Source organism: Clupea harengus, chromosome 2 (genome assembly GCF_900700415.2).
Source record: "Clupea harengus chromosome 2, Ch_v2.0.2, whole genome shotgun sequence".
Taxonomy (NCBI): domain Eukaryota; kingdom Metazoa; phylum Chordata; class Actinopteri; order Clupeiformes; family Clupeidae; genus Clupea; species Clupea harengus.
The window spans coordinates 28,867,792-28,887,043 of NC_045153.1; the positions used below are offsets into that span (position 1 = coordinate 28,867,792).

Consider the following 19,252-nt stretch of genomic DNA (forward strand, 5'->3'; position numbering starts at 1 on the left):
TGCCTTGGCAACCGAGCAGCAGTCTGACGGCGAGCTCCTCCACACCACAGATCCATCATTCGGTGCTTTGAAGAGCAAGGAAGGGGAGGCACGATGGGCGGAGAAGGAGAGCTGGAGGATCAGTGAGGAGGAAATGTCACACGCCCAGCTGGAGACTGACAGCAGCCCTGGAGCTCATTCGCCAACGCCCACAATCATGGCCAAACCAGCTCCACACTGGCAACCCCACGACAGTGGTCCACCTCACCGGTGGTGATGCTGCCGACTACAGCCCAAAGCAGCACGTCATAGAGCCCAATCTTGGAGCCCAAACATAGAGCACTGTCATCCCGACACATTTGGGCGTTGAGGTGAGACATTTAAAGTCTTTAAAGATGTCTGACTGTCGGGCGAAAGCAACAAGTCTGTAGTCTCTGGGCAGTTCCTGCTTCGCCTCCCACAAAAGGAGGCTCTTCAGGGGGAAGATTTCAGCGCGTGTGGAGTGGAGATCAGCAGCTCTCTTTAAGTGCCGGAGGATAATTAGCCAGCAGCAGATGGGCCAAACATGACAAAACGGGGGAGTGATGGGGGCACAGGAAGCCACTAATTAAAGGAGACAAAGTCCTCTTTGTCAATTGTGTCCCTTGGCTTTGCAGGAATTAATGGGGACAACATTTCATTAAGTGTCGGGCTCTGGTGTCCGCGTGCCGTCCCTCTCATCTCTATTCAAACGGGTGACTTTAATGAGGATGCCTGACCAGTGAAGCCCAATGATAAATGACTGCTTCTGTAATAAACAAGAAATGGAGGCCAGCCAAATCAGTGGCATTCGCCAAGGGGGAGAGTGACAAAATAAAGTGTATGTGTGGGAATGAAAAAGAGAGGGATGGATAGATGGGGGTGTCCCGTTTTGTTAAGCAATCATAGCATAGCAGATCCTTAACAAAAAATCATACAAGTGGAGGAGAGAGCGCAGCTGCAGGTGATAGATGACGTAAAGCTTTTGTGTTGCTTTAACGGGCTGACAGTATGATCTCATTCTCTCTGGAACGACAGAAGAAAGGGCACCACTGCTCTATTTCCTGCTCTCAGGAGGAATGAGTGTGTGCAGCTGTAATAGCATCTCTCTCTCTCTCTCTCTCTCCCTCTCTCTCTCCCTCTCTCTCGCTCTTTCTCTCTCTCTTTCTCTCTCCCTCTTTCTCTCTCTCTCCCTCTCCCCCTCTTTCTCTTTCTCTCTGTCATACATACATACATACATACATACATACATACATACACACACACACACACACAAAGACACACACACACACACCCACACACACCCACACACACACACACACACACACACACACACACACAAACACACATTCTCGCTCCCTTTCTGGCTCTTTCACTTTCAATTGTCTTTGATAATCACAGCACAATGGCAATGGTAACGGGGCTCTTTTTTGCCGTCACGTAGCTGCATCTCTTTTATCATTACTGATCGCATCACTGGCCCAATTGCCCCACCTCACTGAATGACAAACAGGGCAAGGGGGCCGAGAAGAGCATTTGTCCAGCCCCTGTTTAAGGCAACGCTTTGTGCAAATGTTAATAGCCCACACAAACGTAGCGGAGCTCACCCGCACCATAAAGGTTATGGATGGCATCTCTATTCAGTGTGGCACCAAAGCAAACAGAGGTGGTGCAAATGGGAAATCAGTGTGGGCCAGCAGATGTGTGTGTTTGTCGGCCTTTCATCGGCGTCCTGGGTAAACGGCAGATACAGCTGGGCATATCCCAGCAAGGTGAATGGAGCAGGCAAGCTCACAATTCCACCCACTCACCTAGTGCCCCCTAACCTCAGATCTCGTGCACCTGATCCTGGGTCTGTCTCTCAGGTAAGAGGCAGGTTTCCCCAGTGTGCCCTACGCAGGAGGAGAAAGAGCGGCTTTTTCAAGGCTTCCACTCGATTCAATCCAATTCATTTCATTCTATTCAGGGCACGGCCCAGAGCGGGCGCCAGAAGAGTGCTGAGCCATGGGGGAGGCTGTACAGTGGCACGAGAGGAGAGTGGAGTAGAGTAGAGGCCTCTTGTTCAGGGGATTTTGTGTCTCACCCAGGCAACCCACCTGAAGGCTTTGTGTCAACACTGCAAGCGGTGCAGTCAGCCGCCTCTTTTTATCACCGGCAAAGACGGGGGTCATTGGTCTCTCCAAAATAAGAGAGTCTCACCCAAGCCCAGGTCAGCAGGAGGGGGGGGGGGGGGGGGGGGGGGCTCCCTGCCTGGGCTCTCACTCAGGTGGCACTGATCTCCTTCCACAGGGGGGGACACGGCTCAGGAGACAGCTGCAGCGGGCAGCGGGCACAAGGGCAAGGGGGCCCTGCTGTGTCACAGCCGCTTAGTAAGGTGGAGTGTGGAGCAGTGAGCCGGAGCACACACTGGGGTACTGCAGGACGCAGGACACAGACAATCAGTCAAGCCGAAGGGCGAGTGGCCACTCCTCAGGCCCTGAGCTCCTGATCTGCTCTCGTTAGCCGGGGCTGACGCAAGGCTCCAGCTGGTGACTGGCAATAATGGTGACGTTGCCATGCCAACCCTGTCCAAGCTGGACCCCGGGGGTCACGGCTCCACAGCTTGCTGTTTATGTAAAACCTCAGGAATGGAGCATGCAGAGGTTTGGCGTCAGCCAGAGCGGAATGATGGAGAGGGACGGCTGTGCAGCGGCACTAAACCAGATCTACGGCATCAGATTTATGTCATATGCCACGAGCGCAATACAGCATGCTCACAGAATTATATTATTGCACCGGCTCAGATATTAACTGCCACTCACACAATATATGTTATCGCACACATATTCCACAACCAAGAGTAGTGCAGGCAGTGATCCACGAAAAACAAAACATAGGGAGAGGCAAAGACTGCCACTTGCGAGTGTATAACTATACAGTAAGTACACAAAGCAGCCGAGTGTATCACTATACAGTAAGTACACAAAGAATGCCACTTGCGAGTGTATCACTATACAGTAAGTACACAAAGCAGCCGAGTGTATCACTATACAGTAAGTACACAAAGAATGCCACTTGCGAGTGTATCACTATACAGTTAGTACACAAAGAATGCCACTTGCCAGTGTATCACTATACAGTAAGTACACAAAGAATGCCACTTGCGAGTGTATCACTATACAGTTAGTACACAAAGAATGCCACTTGCGAGTGTATAACTATACAGTAAGCACACAAAGCAGCCGAGTGTATAACTATATAGTAAGTACACAAAGCAGCCGAGTGTATAACTATATAGTAAGTACACAAAGTAGCCACCACGCATGAGGGACTTTCTGCTTGGCGAGCGCAAGAGGCCACATGCACTCTCAAAGGTTAACTGTGCTCTTCAAGTTGAATTCTTCTCGCACGAATCACCTGACTTTTGACAATTTGGGGGCAATCACACCCACACAGACCCTCTTTGAACCTAGGCTGGAAGCTATAGGTCATGGAAGCCCTTCAGGTTGATTTACGCAGGCAGAATTCAACTTCAAGAGCTCAGTTCATATCTTTGCCGTTAATACCTGAGCATGTGGAATAATATAATTTGCTCGTAAGCATGTCTTATCGTGCTCGCAACATATGACATAAAACGGACGCCATACCCACCTGCCACACCAGGGCAAACAGCCACCAGACTAATATGAGGAACACCATGGGAATTGGGCTTATCAGAAGGGCAATTAGCTTGATGAGCACCAATTATAATAATAAAGTCATTAAACTCCCTCGAGAGGAGAATGATTCCTTGACCATTTTTTCCCCTCCATTTCCCTACACATGCCCCTTACTGCACACACAGCTGCCCCGCACTGGGAGGGCAGGAGAGCTGAGAGTCACAGGAAATGACATTTTCCACAGGGCAGGATGACTCATCGTTCCACCGCAATATTTCATGTCTGTACCTTTGGTCAGACGGCACACAGTAAAAAGCATAATTAAATACAAACACGGGGTTTGTCCTCCTCACTTTTGAAGACAATGGAGCTATGGTAACGGAGGAGATGGGAGGGGATGGTTGCTGTGCGTGGTGGGGAAATTCTAATCGGCTGGTAACCAATGGTTACTGTTGAGCAGGTGCTGAGACTGAGAATGACTCCTGCTCTCAAAGATTGGAGTGTGAGTATAAATCAGGACATATGGTCAGATGAGAGAGTGTCTCGGTGCAAGTTACAAACGGGTTTGCCTTCCTCCAGTATGTTGCTACGTCGACACACTCAAGTCAATATGTAGATATCAAAATGTGGCTTTACATAAGAAAACTAAATATTACAAACCACTGCTGATCACAGAGAGATATAGTGTAATGCATAAAATGTTGCTGTGTTCATGATATACATGCAATATCCTCTAACATGTATAACTCTAGTTAATGTAGTACTCTATAATCATATGGATCTAAGGTATGATCGACTAACTCAACAGGTGTGCAGACCTAATGCTCTCTAAAGAGACCTGTGTCTCAGTCCTAGCCAACCATAACTGATGGTCAACAGTGACCCTCCCCAAAAGTGTAGATGAAGGCAATACGGCATACAACCTGGTGTACTAGCAAATTAGCGGCAGCCATCCCAGGTCATCCACCGACCACAGAACCATCTGCAGCCTCTCCAGTGAGAGTAGGTCAGAACAGCGACACTCCAAGATAAGACTTGGTGATATGAAGACATGGGGGAGTTGTGAGTCAGAATAGCAGTGACTTCTCCAGAACAAAACATTTGAAAAATTATCATCATGACTGATGGCAAGATCCCCAGCATAGCATGATAAAATATGCTAAAATCATGATAAATCTGCTAGGTTTCAAGTAAAGGACCAAATCGGCAGATTCTGCACATGAATACATTCATGCATTTTGCATACAATGTGTGATACATTATATGGAGAAAACGATATGGTTTTCTGTGCTTTTCCAAGTTGAAACAGTTGTCTCCCGTGGGAATGGCTCGGAAGAGCAGATGTTACCTTAGTCAAGGATGTGGCTGTCACAGGTTTAGTGATCTGTATTTCCCTTAGTTCCGAGGGTGATACCCTGATGGTTGAAGTGCTTTTATTTCAGAGTTCAAAAATGTTCCCTCTGGCTCTTCAGAATTACTTTTTTTTGTTTCTTAATTGGTCTGCTTTTTTAGAAGTACAATTCTGTGGGTGATCAACTGAAGACGAAACAGAAGTTTTAAATTGGTGGTAGTCACTTGGAAAGAAGAACACTTGGAAGGAATCTTTGAAAGAAGAGAGCTTAAAAAAAAAAGACTGAGTAACTAATTTTGTCTTTTTTAGAAAGACACCTGTCTGTCATTTGAATAATGTCTTTTTTAAATAGCATCCTTAATGCTTAGAGCAATCCACTGCCTTTTGTAATACTCTTAGGCCAATTAATCACAACACATTTTCATCTTTGGCCCAATCACTTGACCACAGCAAACTCCCGATAATCCCAACAGCTAAAATAAACCAACCGACTGACTAGAACAGACCTCAGGCTATAACTCTTCACAAACCTAATATTGTCCAAATGTTGACACAACCTTCAGGAGATCCCCCAACCTCAATAATATGATCTATACTAGCGGGATCATTCATCCCTAGCCTAAGCCCAGGGTAAGCCCACCGGAGCTATACTCAGAGTATGACAGGCCCAGTGGCACCTTTTATGACCAGCATGGAATGAAGGTATTTTTGTTGTGTCTCATGTCCAGCCCCAGTCTCTGCCAATGTAAAGAAGCAAACAGGGTTTAGGAATTCATGCTGTTAAGTGAGTGGCCAGCTCAATTCCAGGCAGCTTTCTGGAGTCTTTGCTCCGTCATATATATGGACAAAGATCACAGACATGGTGATTTGAGGGCATACTGTTCCCCCATGCACCTCTCACCACTGTCAGAGGGGCGAAGCGCCATTCATTTCCCGAGGAAGAGTGACATCAATATGAGGGATGGTGGCAATCCCCCATCGGCCGACTCTCTGTTGCTCTCTCGCTCTTGCTTCTTTCATCATTAATACACACACAGACTACAGAAGACTGAGAGCCTGCAATAAAGTCACCATTTTTCAGCTGTTGAGGTATGAGGTTGAGGAGAAGCAGAGAAATAGACACACACTTCTGGCGAATAGTACACCTTCAAAGAACACACTCTCTCCAGGTCCTAGTATCTTATACCCACAATCCGTAGATGAATGTGTTTGACTAATTTTACAAAAGTATATGTGATGCTATTAAAGATCTTTGTCTTTTCTGTTATAAATCACATTGGGTGTTATAGATCATACTGGGTGTTACTTCAGACATTTTACCCATCTCTGCTGCTTCTCAGCCTGCTTCTCGAAATATTTTCAACACATGCAAATGTTGCTGCATTACAGATCAAATATATTTGATTACAAATCATTACAGATCATAAGTTCGAGCTTTTTCAGTTAATTAAACCTAATTACAGGATTTGGGGGAAATCAGCTAAAGTTAGCTACTTTGGGTATATTAGCCTATTGGCTAATGATCAGTATTGGTTTACACTGACTAATGTATTAAAGTAAAACTTCCTCATTCATATATTCTGACTGTCTAACCAAAGAAAGATATTTGTTTCCAGCATGCTGTGACAATAAGTAAAATCTAACAGCAGTTACAATTTTTACACACTCCTTCAGAGGTTTTTGTCATTGTTCTAAAGGTCAACCATAGGTGCTCTTGGTGCTTATAAAGATGCCAGAAAGCTCACAGTGTTTCAGGAAGCCAAAACAAGTGCTAACAGCTAGTAGCAAAGGGCAACCAATCGTTTTGTGCTGTTTCACAATGTTTCTTTCATAGCCCGTGAGGCCAATAGTGTCCTTAGCTGAGAATGAGCTTTTCAACTCCCCAAACAAAACAGAACCTCGCTCAATGCAGAGGGGCCTGGTCTTCTCGTGGTTCTCTTAGTGCCACCGTATATCACAGTCATGCATCAACAGGTCCATTAAGCCTGTGTCAGGGCCAAGAGCTGAGGGACAGGGTGGCTACTCCCGGCTCCCAGACCCAACAGGCCAGGACGCCTCTCACGTGGAGGCTAAACTGAGGGCTCTGTGATAGTGTCACTTCTACTCTTACATAAGTCCCTAACACAGTCAATAAGAAACCCACGCTCCAGTGAGTTAGAAACCTCTGCTCTCCTCTCAGGTTTCCCCAAGTCCATTAAAGGTCACTCACTCTCGCTCTGATGAACTGATACACTGAATCACCAATTCATAGACATTCCACTCCCTATTCTTCATTAGAAGACAGAATAGTTTAACATTTAAAGGGATTTGGTGAACACAAATAAACATCGTCAGATATGATGAGAGGTTAGGAAATAGTATCGCCAACATCTTCACTGAACAACTCTCAATAAACGTATACTTTTAAAATAATCTCAACCAAAGTTACCAAGCTTTACTGAAAAGTATTTTCTCCTGACCTGACACGAAACATGCCAATTATGACCAAGCATGCTTTCTTTCCTCAAGCCAATATTATCTTGTTTCCCAAACATTAGACCAACTGATTTGCTTCATGTTAGCCCTGACAGATTCTGATGACGTGGCCATCATCTGTACACACATATGTAGTCTGCAGTATTCCCACGCGCATATGACCGAGCCCAGAGCACAGAGCTGACAAGTTACTCAGGCAGATGGCATAGTTCTCTGCATGGCTTCCTCCTTCACTCTCTCTCTCTCTCTCTCTCTCTCTCTCTCTCTCTCTCTATCTTGTTTTCTCTATCCTTCTCTCAAAACATGTAACTCACCCACCTCAGCCCTACATGCTGGGCACTGAGCCACTGGCTTTCACTTCACTCAGCTGTTGCCCAGGAGACCGTGTGGCAACCAAGGCTAATTATTCAGTATATTTCACTGTATATTTCACTTTATCATCACCAACACTGCTGCACGTTCAGTGCGTTGCTCCGAGTATCACTTAACCCTTATAACAGAGTTCACCTCTTCAAAAGAGTGCGCGGTGAGCAGTTTCTTCCTCTCTCTTCAATTAACCATGACGGGAAATAAAAACACAAACATACATTTCCCCCCTCTCTTCTGTCTGGCTTTTTAAAAGAGCAGTGTGATGGTGTTGCTAGATGAGGTCTGAACAGGAAGGTGGGGGGATGGGGTGGGATGTGGTGGGTGCTTTGTTGGCTCATTACCTGATGCAGGTTGATCAACACATCTGTCTCGGGGGCATGGCCTCCTGTGGCCATGGGGACCGTGAGGGGCGCGGCGGCGGTGGGAGCTCAGGGGTGGGGGGATCAGCCCTTCTCTTTCACAGTTGGGTTTCCAGTCAACCTGTGGGGTGGCATAACCTGCAGGAGCACACAGACAGGAACAGGTGAGCAGGGAGCTATTCCTAGCAGGCCCAGGTCACTGACCTCTAATAGATGCAAACCAGCCAGCACAGAGCAGTAGCAGCTCTCACTCTTGCACCGTAAAACAAGCATGGCAGCAGCAAGGTGAGTGGACATGCTTATTTCGCTGAGCGCGACTCACACTCTTTTCCGAGAGCTTGAAGAGGGTGAACACACTCCTGCTACACTTGCGCCATGAACCAGATTGAGCAAGATGAATAAGCCGTGGTGAATGGAAAGGTTTTGAAGAAGCAACATAGTAAACCTCAATGCTGAACTGTCAGAGAAGGAACACGACCAAGATTAGATACCAGATTTATTTAGCATTGCAGTTCAAGAGCTTGACTTCCAATGCCAAGGCTGCGGGCTTAAGCAAACGCACTCCCTTTAAACCAGACTCCACAGTGAGGGAAGGAATGAGGACAAACTGAGCTGTTCCTCTTATGCTGAGTCACAGTGGATGTGCTTGGGACCCATTTTTAAACAGTTCCACTCTGCTATGCACATTTCATTTTTTTTATCTCCTACTCTAAACCCACTGGCCTTGAAACAATTGGGTGAAAGCAACCCAGATGCAACGAGATTCTAAAAACAGCACTTCAAAAACCCACTGCCTTGAAATGCTGTTAGTGGATTAAGTGAAATACAACAGGGTTGAGACGCCGGAGGACACCCAGCCTCTGAGATCCATGAGGCAGATGAAGCCCGTCTCCTGGTGCTGACCCAAAGTTAAGCTCCGGCGCCGCTGCGCTACCTGGCCAGGTGTTCACCAGCAGGATCTGATCCGGCACCGGCAGATCACAGAACACAAGGCAAATCTGCAGCTCTAAGCTGCCAGGGAAAGCAAAGGGACACACTTGCTCTCTCTCTGATACAATTTAGTGGAGGAAGGGATTATAACCAGGAGAGGATGAGGGGAAACACAGCGCTCTCTCTCTCCATCATACAAACACATGTGAATAAGCCTTTGGTTTACTCACATCCAATGCAAACCAATAATGTGCCCACACACACACACACACACACACACACACACACACACACACACACACACACACACACACACACACACACACACACACACACACACACACACACACAGAGAGAGAGAGAGAGACACACACACACACACACACACACACACACATGAACCTCAAAGATCCACCACTGACCAGTGAGCTCTGGGTGCAACGGGCTGACCACCATTACACAGAGGACCACGGGATGCTGCAGGGAACAGCTGCGGTCGCCATGGCGCAGGCCGGCTGAATGATTCAGGGGTGCAATGCCTGTGATTCTGGTGACAGCGTGAGCGCTTAGCGAGGATTCTGCTTCTGCTTCATCACAAACAGCGCTGATGAAGGACCTGGTGACTCATTTCTCCATCTCAGCCTCCGTCAGCTGCAGCTCAGTGGCTGCGGCAGGAAAGAAAGCCAGCACCATGCCAGCACTGAGATTAGCCATAGATGTTGGCACTTTTCATCATGTTTCTCCATTTCGGGAGGTGGGAGGGATTGAGGGAGGGGAAAAAAAGGAGAGAATCCCTCTATTTCATGGCTGTTTTTCAATCAGAGTGCAATCAGCAGCATAAAAGGAACAATCAGCCTCTCGCTTGAGCCACAAATAAACCACAGAAATGCTGCAGCAGAGAGGACATTATACCTTCCTGGACATTCCCTCAAATACAGCCGTGAGTACAGTTACAAACTGAGTGACTGACAGTATAAATTCCATATTTTGCATATAAATGACTGAGGTTATTAAGGTCACTGAGCAGTGATTAACAACTGGGAGCAACTGATTTACATGAAATTAAATTGTCCTTTATTTTTATTTATTTTCCTTTATTATTACAGGAAAAACAGGTTTATTATAGGCCTTTCTCGGCTGCATTGATGATGCCACTGGAAATTGTCTATACAGGGGTATTTATAGACCCGCTATTCTTCAGGATGATTCATTTGCCCTCTGCAATTAGCCCACGTCTAAGTGGAAAACTGCTATTAATGTAGCGCTACACACACAAGGCATCCTGGGAACACTTAATAATCCCAACGTTGCCAAAACAGACCGGGCTGACTGGCACTGGCCTGGGAGAGCAACAGGTGCCTCTCATCCATGTACACATGCCAGGCATGACTGCTCTGCAATTATACCCGGGGCAGTGGGCGAGAGGGCAGGCCACAACTAATCGCCCCTCCTTCCAAGATTGACTCCAGGGAGCCAGAGAGCGGTGGCCTCCTGGTCAGCCTTGGTGTGTGCTGGTCTTGTGGCCTTGAGGCAAGCTTTTGCTCTTTGAAACAGACTGGTAACTGCAGAGATGAGTAATTGGTAAGAGTAGCAGCTGCTTTCTTGGACTGTCAGATGTCATCCACTTGCTCCTCTGTCAGATGAACCCTCAAAGAACTCAGATTACTAGCATTTGGCTTCTTGTGGAGAGTGAAAAGTAGTCACAAGCACACAATGAGTCGAATAGCAGGAAGTCTCTGTCATATTTGAAAATATCAGAAGAGTCAGTAACATAATCAACAGAAGAGCCCTTCTCCCTTGGATCTGCATGCACGGCATTCCTTGTCATGTGTCAGCATCTGCGCCTTCCATCAAGACTCTCAATTGGCTTTTACACTGACAGATAGACACACACACACACACACACACACACACACACACGCGTACACACGCACGCACGCACACGCGCATATGCACACGCACGCACACACACACACATGCACACACACACATGCACAAACACACATGCACACACACATACACATACACACACGCACACACACGCACACATGCACACACGCACACACACACGCACACACACACACACACATGCACACACACACACATGCACACACACACATGCACACACACACATGCACATACACACACGCACACACACAAGCACACACACACACACACACACACACACGAAAGCACACACAAACAAACGCACACGAACACACACACACACGCACGCACACACGCATGCACACACACACACAAACAGAGTTAGAGTGATATTAAGGCCAGTTTTATAGCTTCCAGTCATACCAAGAGGAGCCTTAAGTAACATTTCAAACCAAATGCCACAGTATACTCACATCACTTCCCAATCGTAGTCCTGAATGACTACAACCCAACCTCAGCACCAACAGCAGCAGGAGCAGCAGCAGCAGCAGGAGTTGTATAAAAGACCATATTGAAACACGACCTGTCACAGACTGCCACAGATATTCCACTGTAGCCTTGGCACACGAGCGTCACGTTCATGCTTCCCTCAAATCATCGCTCTCCACTGCAGGTGCTTGTTTTCCTTTCCAGCCCGTGGGTCAATCTCTTATCACTAATGGCTCCTTTACACTAGTGCTCAGGCACATTAACACAAGGACACAATCCCCATGATGATTTACAAGAGGGGCTGGACAGTGGGCAGAGGCTTGTACTGAAATGAATGTGTTTCCACACTGTAAACAAAACACAATCTCCACCCCCAAGTGCCCTTCAGGATCCACTCTGACTTAGGCTGCAAAGCTGCCCACTCAGACTGAGGACCTCATTACAGCTCTGAATGACAGGCAAGCATGTTTCACTGATCTTTAAAAAAACAAAAAAAAAACAGGGAGGCCCATAATGTTCCAATGGCGCCACACATTCCCCTGCACTGGAATCCCCCAGTCTACTGTTACCCTGGTGGCCAGGGCTTCCTGCATGCATCTCCATGACTACTTATTGTGCAAACATGTCTGGTCTCCTACCCCCCAAAAGCCTTTAGCAGCTTTTAAGCCAGCCAAAGCACTTCAGTTAACCTACCTTGTCTTCTGATGGACAAGAGCTTCCTCCTAGTTATTGACCAGTGGACAGTTTATCTGTGATGTCCACTGTAGCCCCTACTGCCCTTCAGTAGTGCTGACGCCTTCTCCACCCCTCCCCACATCCACCTTAACCCCGACCACAAACACGTATCAAATGTTCTCCCACTCACTATCACTTGCTGACAGGAGGATGGTGCAGGCTATGAAGCAGTCAATCCTGTGTAGAGAGACTGAGAGAGAGAGTTGGAATTTATAAACCAGACAAACATTAACACCAGATAAACATATATAAGGTAGCCCAAGGAATAACAGATGCCAAAGAAAAAGTACAGTACCTCTCTAAACATTGCCTCGTTGCCAACATTACTATTACAACTAACCTAATCAATGTCAGTGGGCGAAAATAGCTGGTGGAAACAACACTGCATGCCTACTGTTGCACAAACATGACACGCTTCAGAGAGAGCGGTAAAGGTGTGGTCAAAGGCACAAACATGACACGCTTCAGAGAGAGCGGTAAAGGTGTGGTCAAAGGCACAAACATGACACGCTTCAGAGAGAGCGGTAAAGGTGTGGTCGACGGCACAAAGTGGCTGTATTGAGCCGTCCCTTTAAACCGAATGCGTCAGAAGAGATTCCGATGTAAAAAGATGGCAATATCGCTGCGGGTTCTGGACAGTGTTCTCGAAGAGAACCGTAGAGCTTCTTCTGTTATACAAAACAATTACATTTATTGACATAAAATTGTCAGACATGTTTTAAAATGCCTTAGCCACATCCCATCGAACTGCCTGTTGTATTGTTAATAAGGGTATGTGATTTTGAGCCTATATATAAATAAAGAAACTTTGATTCCCACTTAAATTCCAAGAAAAGCTAACGTTATTTTTTGTCGAGATCGATATAGCTCATCTCACGTCATTCTGGAGAATTTATGTAGGCCAAGAATGCAAAACGTCCAAATATGCGTAACATGTTATACCTATTCAATTTAATAATCTAAATTCGTCTAAGGGAACACATTTTCAACTTCAGAGCTAGGTAGGCTACTGAAACGAAAAATGCATAGCTTACATCTTTGCTGAAATGTAAAATGTTTCAGCAGACATTCTGGCACTTGCTGCGGTGCAACTAGGAGCAGAAGATAACGGGAAAATAAAAGATTTCTGATAGAGACTCAGATTTTCGTAGTAAGCTACTTTCACTCATTTCCCAAATAGCATAGCTGCAACAGTATATTAGGTTCGTCTCAGGTAACTATGGTTTTCGACGTTAATTAGATTAAACTGTTATCCTTGGTGAAAGCCTGTTTAGCCGAGTATTGCATCAATGGCATTCATTTACAGGGCTACTGTTGACTATGTGTAGATATACAGACGATATCGATAAGAAACGGGACGTTGCGAGCCACCGGGACCAACCTGAATGCAAGAATCTTTTTTTGCTTGCCGTTACAGCCATGGAGATAGATATTTTGTGGGAAATTAATATATGAATAGAAAACAAGAAGAAATGTCATTATTGTGTATTTACATCATGGATGACATTATTTTACTGCTGACAAATCGGACAAACCAACCCTCTTTCCCCGCGCTCGAGCTTAAACTTTTTAAAAGAAACAATGTATTCTTTTTTTAAAGTCTGCCAGAAGATGTGCTAACTTTATATCTGCGGCCATGTTTGTTCCTACTTCCTTGCTATTACAGAAATATGTTGGCATTACGCGCCACTCTTCCAATAAATGGAACACGAAATGTTTTTCCTGATAGATAAATTAGACTTGGGCAGTGATGGTTTGTGATTGGGGAGCATGCAAATGTTTCCTGTCAGAGAAGAGTCGCCACGCCTTTATCCAAAATCCTCGGCGGCCTTTTTAATTTTTCACCGGCGTTTAAGACAACCCGCCCAGGAGGAATCGGCCATTTTTGCCCAAGATTCCACCGTCAAACTAGGGCCCAATAACTTCTTTTTTTCAGAGCACTATCTAATACCTCAACTATGTCCTTGGGTTTCTGCTACACTCATAATACAGGTTGGACAAAACCTCTCTACTCTATGCTAGAACTATTGTTCAGCGAATAAACTATTCACTGTGACTACTGTGAATACTGTCTATTGTCCAAATACATTAAATCAGTGCATACAGTGAACAATCAAATAACCTTGTGTATGTGTTCGCTACACACACAAGGCATCCTGGGAACACTTAATAATCCCAACGTTGCCAAAACAGACAGGGCTGGCTGGCACTGGCCTGGGAGAGCAACAGGTGTCTCTTATATATTATTTACTTATACATTAAATCAATGCATACATTGAACAATCAAATAACCTTTAGCTTCACTGTTTAGTCTCATTTCAGGTCATACATTGTGCAAGCGTAATGGTTTACCGAGAGAGGAGAGCACATTGCTGACAAGATTCACATTCCTCCATGGATCCCAGTTCTAAATGTGTCACTAGTGTGTGTGCAACACTTAAGTAATTAAGGGGACAACATACTGTGAGTGCTACAGCACACACCACACACACACACACACACACACACACACACATACACACAAACACACACACACACACACACACACACACACACAGACACACACACACACTAGAGCACAATGGCAATAACTATACACCGAGTCGTAAATGCATATGAGACTGAACATCAGAACATTGTTGCTTCTGTAATCCGACTCCAGCCATGCTTGGTACTTAATTAAGCCCTTTTCAAACCAAAGTGCACACTGTCCGACAACAAAAGAGTTCCTGATGCTCACAGGCATCATATGTCCTGACTGTCTGTCAGAGACCCAGAGCGCTCCTGTGCACCTCCACCACAGGTGTGATCACAGCACAGGACCTAGAGACCTGCAGACTGCAGCATCTCTGTTTCACAGCTGACCCTGTGGCAGCAGCCCTGTCTGGGTGGGGATGAGTGATAATGGGTGTGTGTGTGTGTGTGTGTGTGTGTGTGTGTGTGTGTGTGTGTGTGTGTGTGTGTGTGTGTGTGTGTGTGTGTGTGTGTGTGTGTGTGTGTGTGTGTGTGTGTGTGTGCCTGAGAATGAGGGACAGCTCCACTGCCAGGTGACAACCGGCTGACAACATCTGCCTATAGCTGCATTTCCTACTGAGATACACAGCATTCACTTCACTCACTCATTTTATTAATATTACCTGAGAGTGTAAAAGTAAAAAAGACTCAGATCCTGATGCGGACACCTGCTAAGTTTACCCACCTAACTAACCAGAAAGGCAGCCAGTGCAGTATGCATCACGTGAATTTCCATTAAAATGTTGCCATGACTTCAAGGTGCATTCCATTGCATTTCTCAGAATGTGTGAATCTTAGGTGGCGTCTCTGAAGTTCAACATGGCATTGAAATGGTTGGACTAGAAGAGGCAAAATGCATCAGCAAACAGCAGATAATCATAGTAGATGATCATGGCCAGTAGCAAACACGCACTGTACGCATTCACCTCATCCATTCAATTGATTAGAGAAGCATTAATGAAATTACGGTTCAGGATAAAGTGCTTTAACAGTGTACTTCCACATTGATGTACAATTGGATTCAGATGCTACTTAGAGTAGTTCCCCTACACCGAGTAAATAATAAACAATCAGTCAGTAGAGTAAGATGCAGGGTGTAGTGGTAGGATCAGCAGATGTCCCCACTCCCCATCCTAAACAAATAAATAAAAAAATAGATAATGTTTATCTTATTGCATATTTTACGTATTACTGCAAGACACAAAATCCGCCCACTTCCTACTCCCATTAAACAGTGCGGGAACAGAGAGTGAGGGCAGAACACAGATTTGATCCAGTTTCGATTCGTTCTCTGTGAAGCTTCAGTCTGAGCTCCGCCCTCCAAAGCCTTCACTACATCTTCAGAATTTAATGGGACATCTAATTTTGCTTGTCAAACACATCACGGCGATCAAGTTGTTCTACGTTCTACAAAGTGGGCATAACCTATCGAAAACTTCAGTGGCCAAAGCCTTCTTCTGGATTAGTCTGACACAATGTGACTGACAGTAAATGCTAGCTATCTTTTTCATCAAGGGCCAAACCCCTAAAACCCACAGCCCTCCACTGTAGTCACGGTTGCAATCTGTGATTTGATCAAAAACAGCTAAAGTTTAGTTTCTCTTCATGTCTACGATTTTTATGAAACCAGTTTTGACTGTTTTGATTGCATGAAATCATAATAATTTGGTTTTGAAGCACGGCCCTGTTGTGAAGTTGCTGCTGCAGCCTACACTATGGCATGTCGGTGGGTAGGTCTGAACATTTTCTATTCATGGTGAATTTAGCTGCTCACCCTATGTATTCAAATGCCCCATTTCATTTCATCAACTGAGGTAACGTTACCCCCCACCCCCCCACCCGGCAGTATTTGAAATTCCATTCAATGAAATTAAATTCATATAGTGCCAAAACAATCAAATTGTCTCAAGGCGCTTTACAGAGCCCAGGGCCTGAACCCCTCTATTCTATGTTTCTCTCCTAGTAGAGTGGTCAGTGTTGGGCTGAAACCCCTCTATTCTATGTTTCACTCCTAGTAGAGTGGTCAGTGTTGGGCTGAAACCCCTCTATTCTATGTTTCACTCCTAGTAGAGTGGTCAGTGTTGGGCTGAAACCCCTCTATTCTATGTTTCACTCCTAGTAGAGTGGTGAGTGTTGGGCTGAAACCCCTCTATTCTATGTTTCATTCCTAGTAGAGTGGTCAGTGTTGGGCTGCAGCACGCTATGCATCCCATGTTTTGGGCGTGGCATCTGGCAACTTCTCTGTTGTTTATTTAGCTTTTTCAGATATCCCAGATATCTCTTCTAAACGTATTTCATGGGCACATTTCAAATCGTCTGTTCAGGCCTGATCTATGTGGAGGGCCTGTGACGATAAGGCAAAAGTTAGTGTAGGAGACTATGGTGATTGGCCAACAGAGACACATGCTCTTGTATCGTGTGGAATTTACAAGGAGGGGGTAGCAGTCGTGGGCTCCTGTGTCACTCCAGGTTTGGTCTATCCCTGCAGACTGTCCAAGTGGTCGAACTGGTGTGAAATAACAGTTGGTCACATGAAGCATTTATGAACATGCTTCCATAGCCCATGGCTGACGCTAGCATCCCATGCTGAAAGGATTGGACTGTGAAGCATGAGCCACACAGTACAACTGCACTTTGAATGAAAATCCAGCTATGAGGGTCCAATAAAGCATGCTTAGACATCCAACATCCAATGCTGGTATAGCCTACACCTGTACACTAACTGACTGACTGACTGACTCACGGGACTTGGTTTCCTAGTCCACATGATAGATCTGTGCGAGTCATTTTCAGTTTCATTTTCAGCACATAGACCCATCTGTTGATGTATGGATCTATTTTTAGAGAAATGTGTGGGTAGCAGACACAATGTAAGTGCTCATCAGCTGTGACCCTAGACACACAAGGGAGAGAGAATGTCCCGTTGGCACATCAAAAAGGAAATCATATGCACTGACTGGACACCTATGATTGGCGGGACGCAGCTGATGAGCACTTACATTGTGTCTGCTACCCACACAGCTGATGAATAAAGTGGCATATCACTGAATGGATTTTTGTAAATCTCACCAAGACCATATGATGCACACCTTTAAAAACACAACCCCCCCCCCACTAACATGATCATGTGTGAAAACTGTATATCAGCGTACATCTAAATATGTGCCTCTGTTGTTGTGCACTATGACTGAAATGATTAATAATTGATACAGATGTTTCTCAAGTACACGAAACATAGCAAGCTCCCTGGTGTAGCCTTCGTCTTACCCCCCTGGGCTCACCTACGTCGTCATAATAAATTGGCTTCGCCATGTGTGCAGATGACAGTTGCATTTGACAAGGCACCATAGGAAAACTGTCAACGTCTTATCAAACTAATGGGTTCGATGCCTATATGTGCATTCTTTTTGCGGCGATTTAGGATGGCTATTTCTGTTTAGGATGACTCTACAGTCTACCCCTGCAGGCATTAAGGCTACAATGTGCTTTTACTCCAAATTAGTCGTGCTTTGTTTTTACCTAACATGGGACAGTCGCACCATGTACCATTTTGCTATTTGTTCATCGTCACTTTCGTAAAGATTGCCATTAATTGCATCGCGTCGCAGAATACATAGTTAGGATACTGATACATCATTCTTAATGATTACACCAAAAAAACCTCCCCCGCAGCTAAGCATGCTTCACCTGCTTCCGATTTCCTGTAAGCATATTATCCACTGCACATCTCCGGGTGTGTGCATTTACATGCACAAACCTTTACGCTCGTCTCGGGCGTTCTCGAATCTAAACTGGACATTAGCGAGTCTGTAAGCCATCCCTACGACAACGCTCATGTTTCTAGTTCCTGCCTTTCACGCTGACACACATTTCCGCTATGAGGGTCTTGAAAGGAGGGAGAGTCAGTATCCATTCTAGGCAACTTGATGGCAGTGTTCCTTTTGTGCCGTGCCAAGCAGCGCGTCCATTTCCCATCCGTAGTATGTGTGCATCTTCAATCACAGCTTCCATGCCTCACTGTCTGATCTGGAGTCAGCTTGCTTACCTGTGCGTTTGGAGTGTTGTTTGAGCAGAATGAGTCGGAGGCGGTGTGGTCAGACAGGGCTGCAGCCGCGATGATCCATAGTGAAGGCTCTCTCCACTTTCCAGCTGCTTGCTGGCATCTACGAGGATGCTAGCTTTGGCCACGTGATGCTGAGGACCAACCTCCCCGTCCAAGAAGTCCAGCAGAAAATAGAAGGATGGCACTCGTCATTGAGTTCAATGTTATTCAGGGGTGTGTGTGTGTGTGTGTGTGTGTGTGTGTTTGTGTGTGAAAGATACCTGGATCAAATCCAATCACTCAGATTAGAATTTAGTGATTACTTATTTCAAAGAATAATATTTGTTTTCAGTTATAATTGATTATATCAACAATGTAAACAATATATATTAGCTTTATAAAATATACTGGATTGAAATAACGGGCAATACTGCAAGCACACCCCTGGTTACTCTGGCTAGAGGTC

The 19,252-nt window shown here is 45.6% G+C and overlaps 1 protein-coding gene across 2 annotated transcripts in view; it reads right to left on the minus strand.

Moving 5' to 3' along the window:
• slc4a3 (solute carrier family 4 member 3) overlaps window positions 1-18,994 on the minus strand; it is a 43,737-nt gene extending 24,743 nt beyond the window's left edge. For both annotated transcript variants that reach the window (XM_012836356.3, XM_031559976.2), the window contains exons 1-2: window positions 18,790-18,994; window positions 8,172-8,327 (exon numbers count right to left, since the gene is read on the minus strand). In XM_012836356.3, the coding sequence (XP_012691810.2) occupies window positions 8,172-8,225 (54 nt within the window). In that variant the 5' untranslated portion in view covers window positions 8,226-8,327; window positions 18,790-18,994. The remainder of the gene's footprint in view (window positions 1-8,171; window positions 8,328-18,789) is intronic.
• Between the last annotated feature and the right edge of the window lie 258 nt (window positions 18,995-19,252).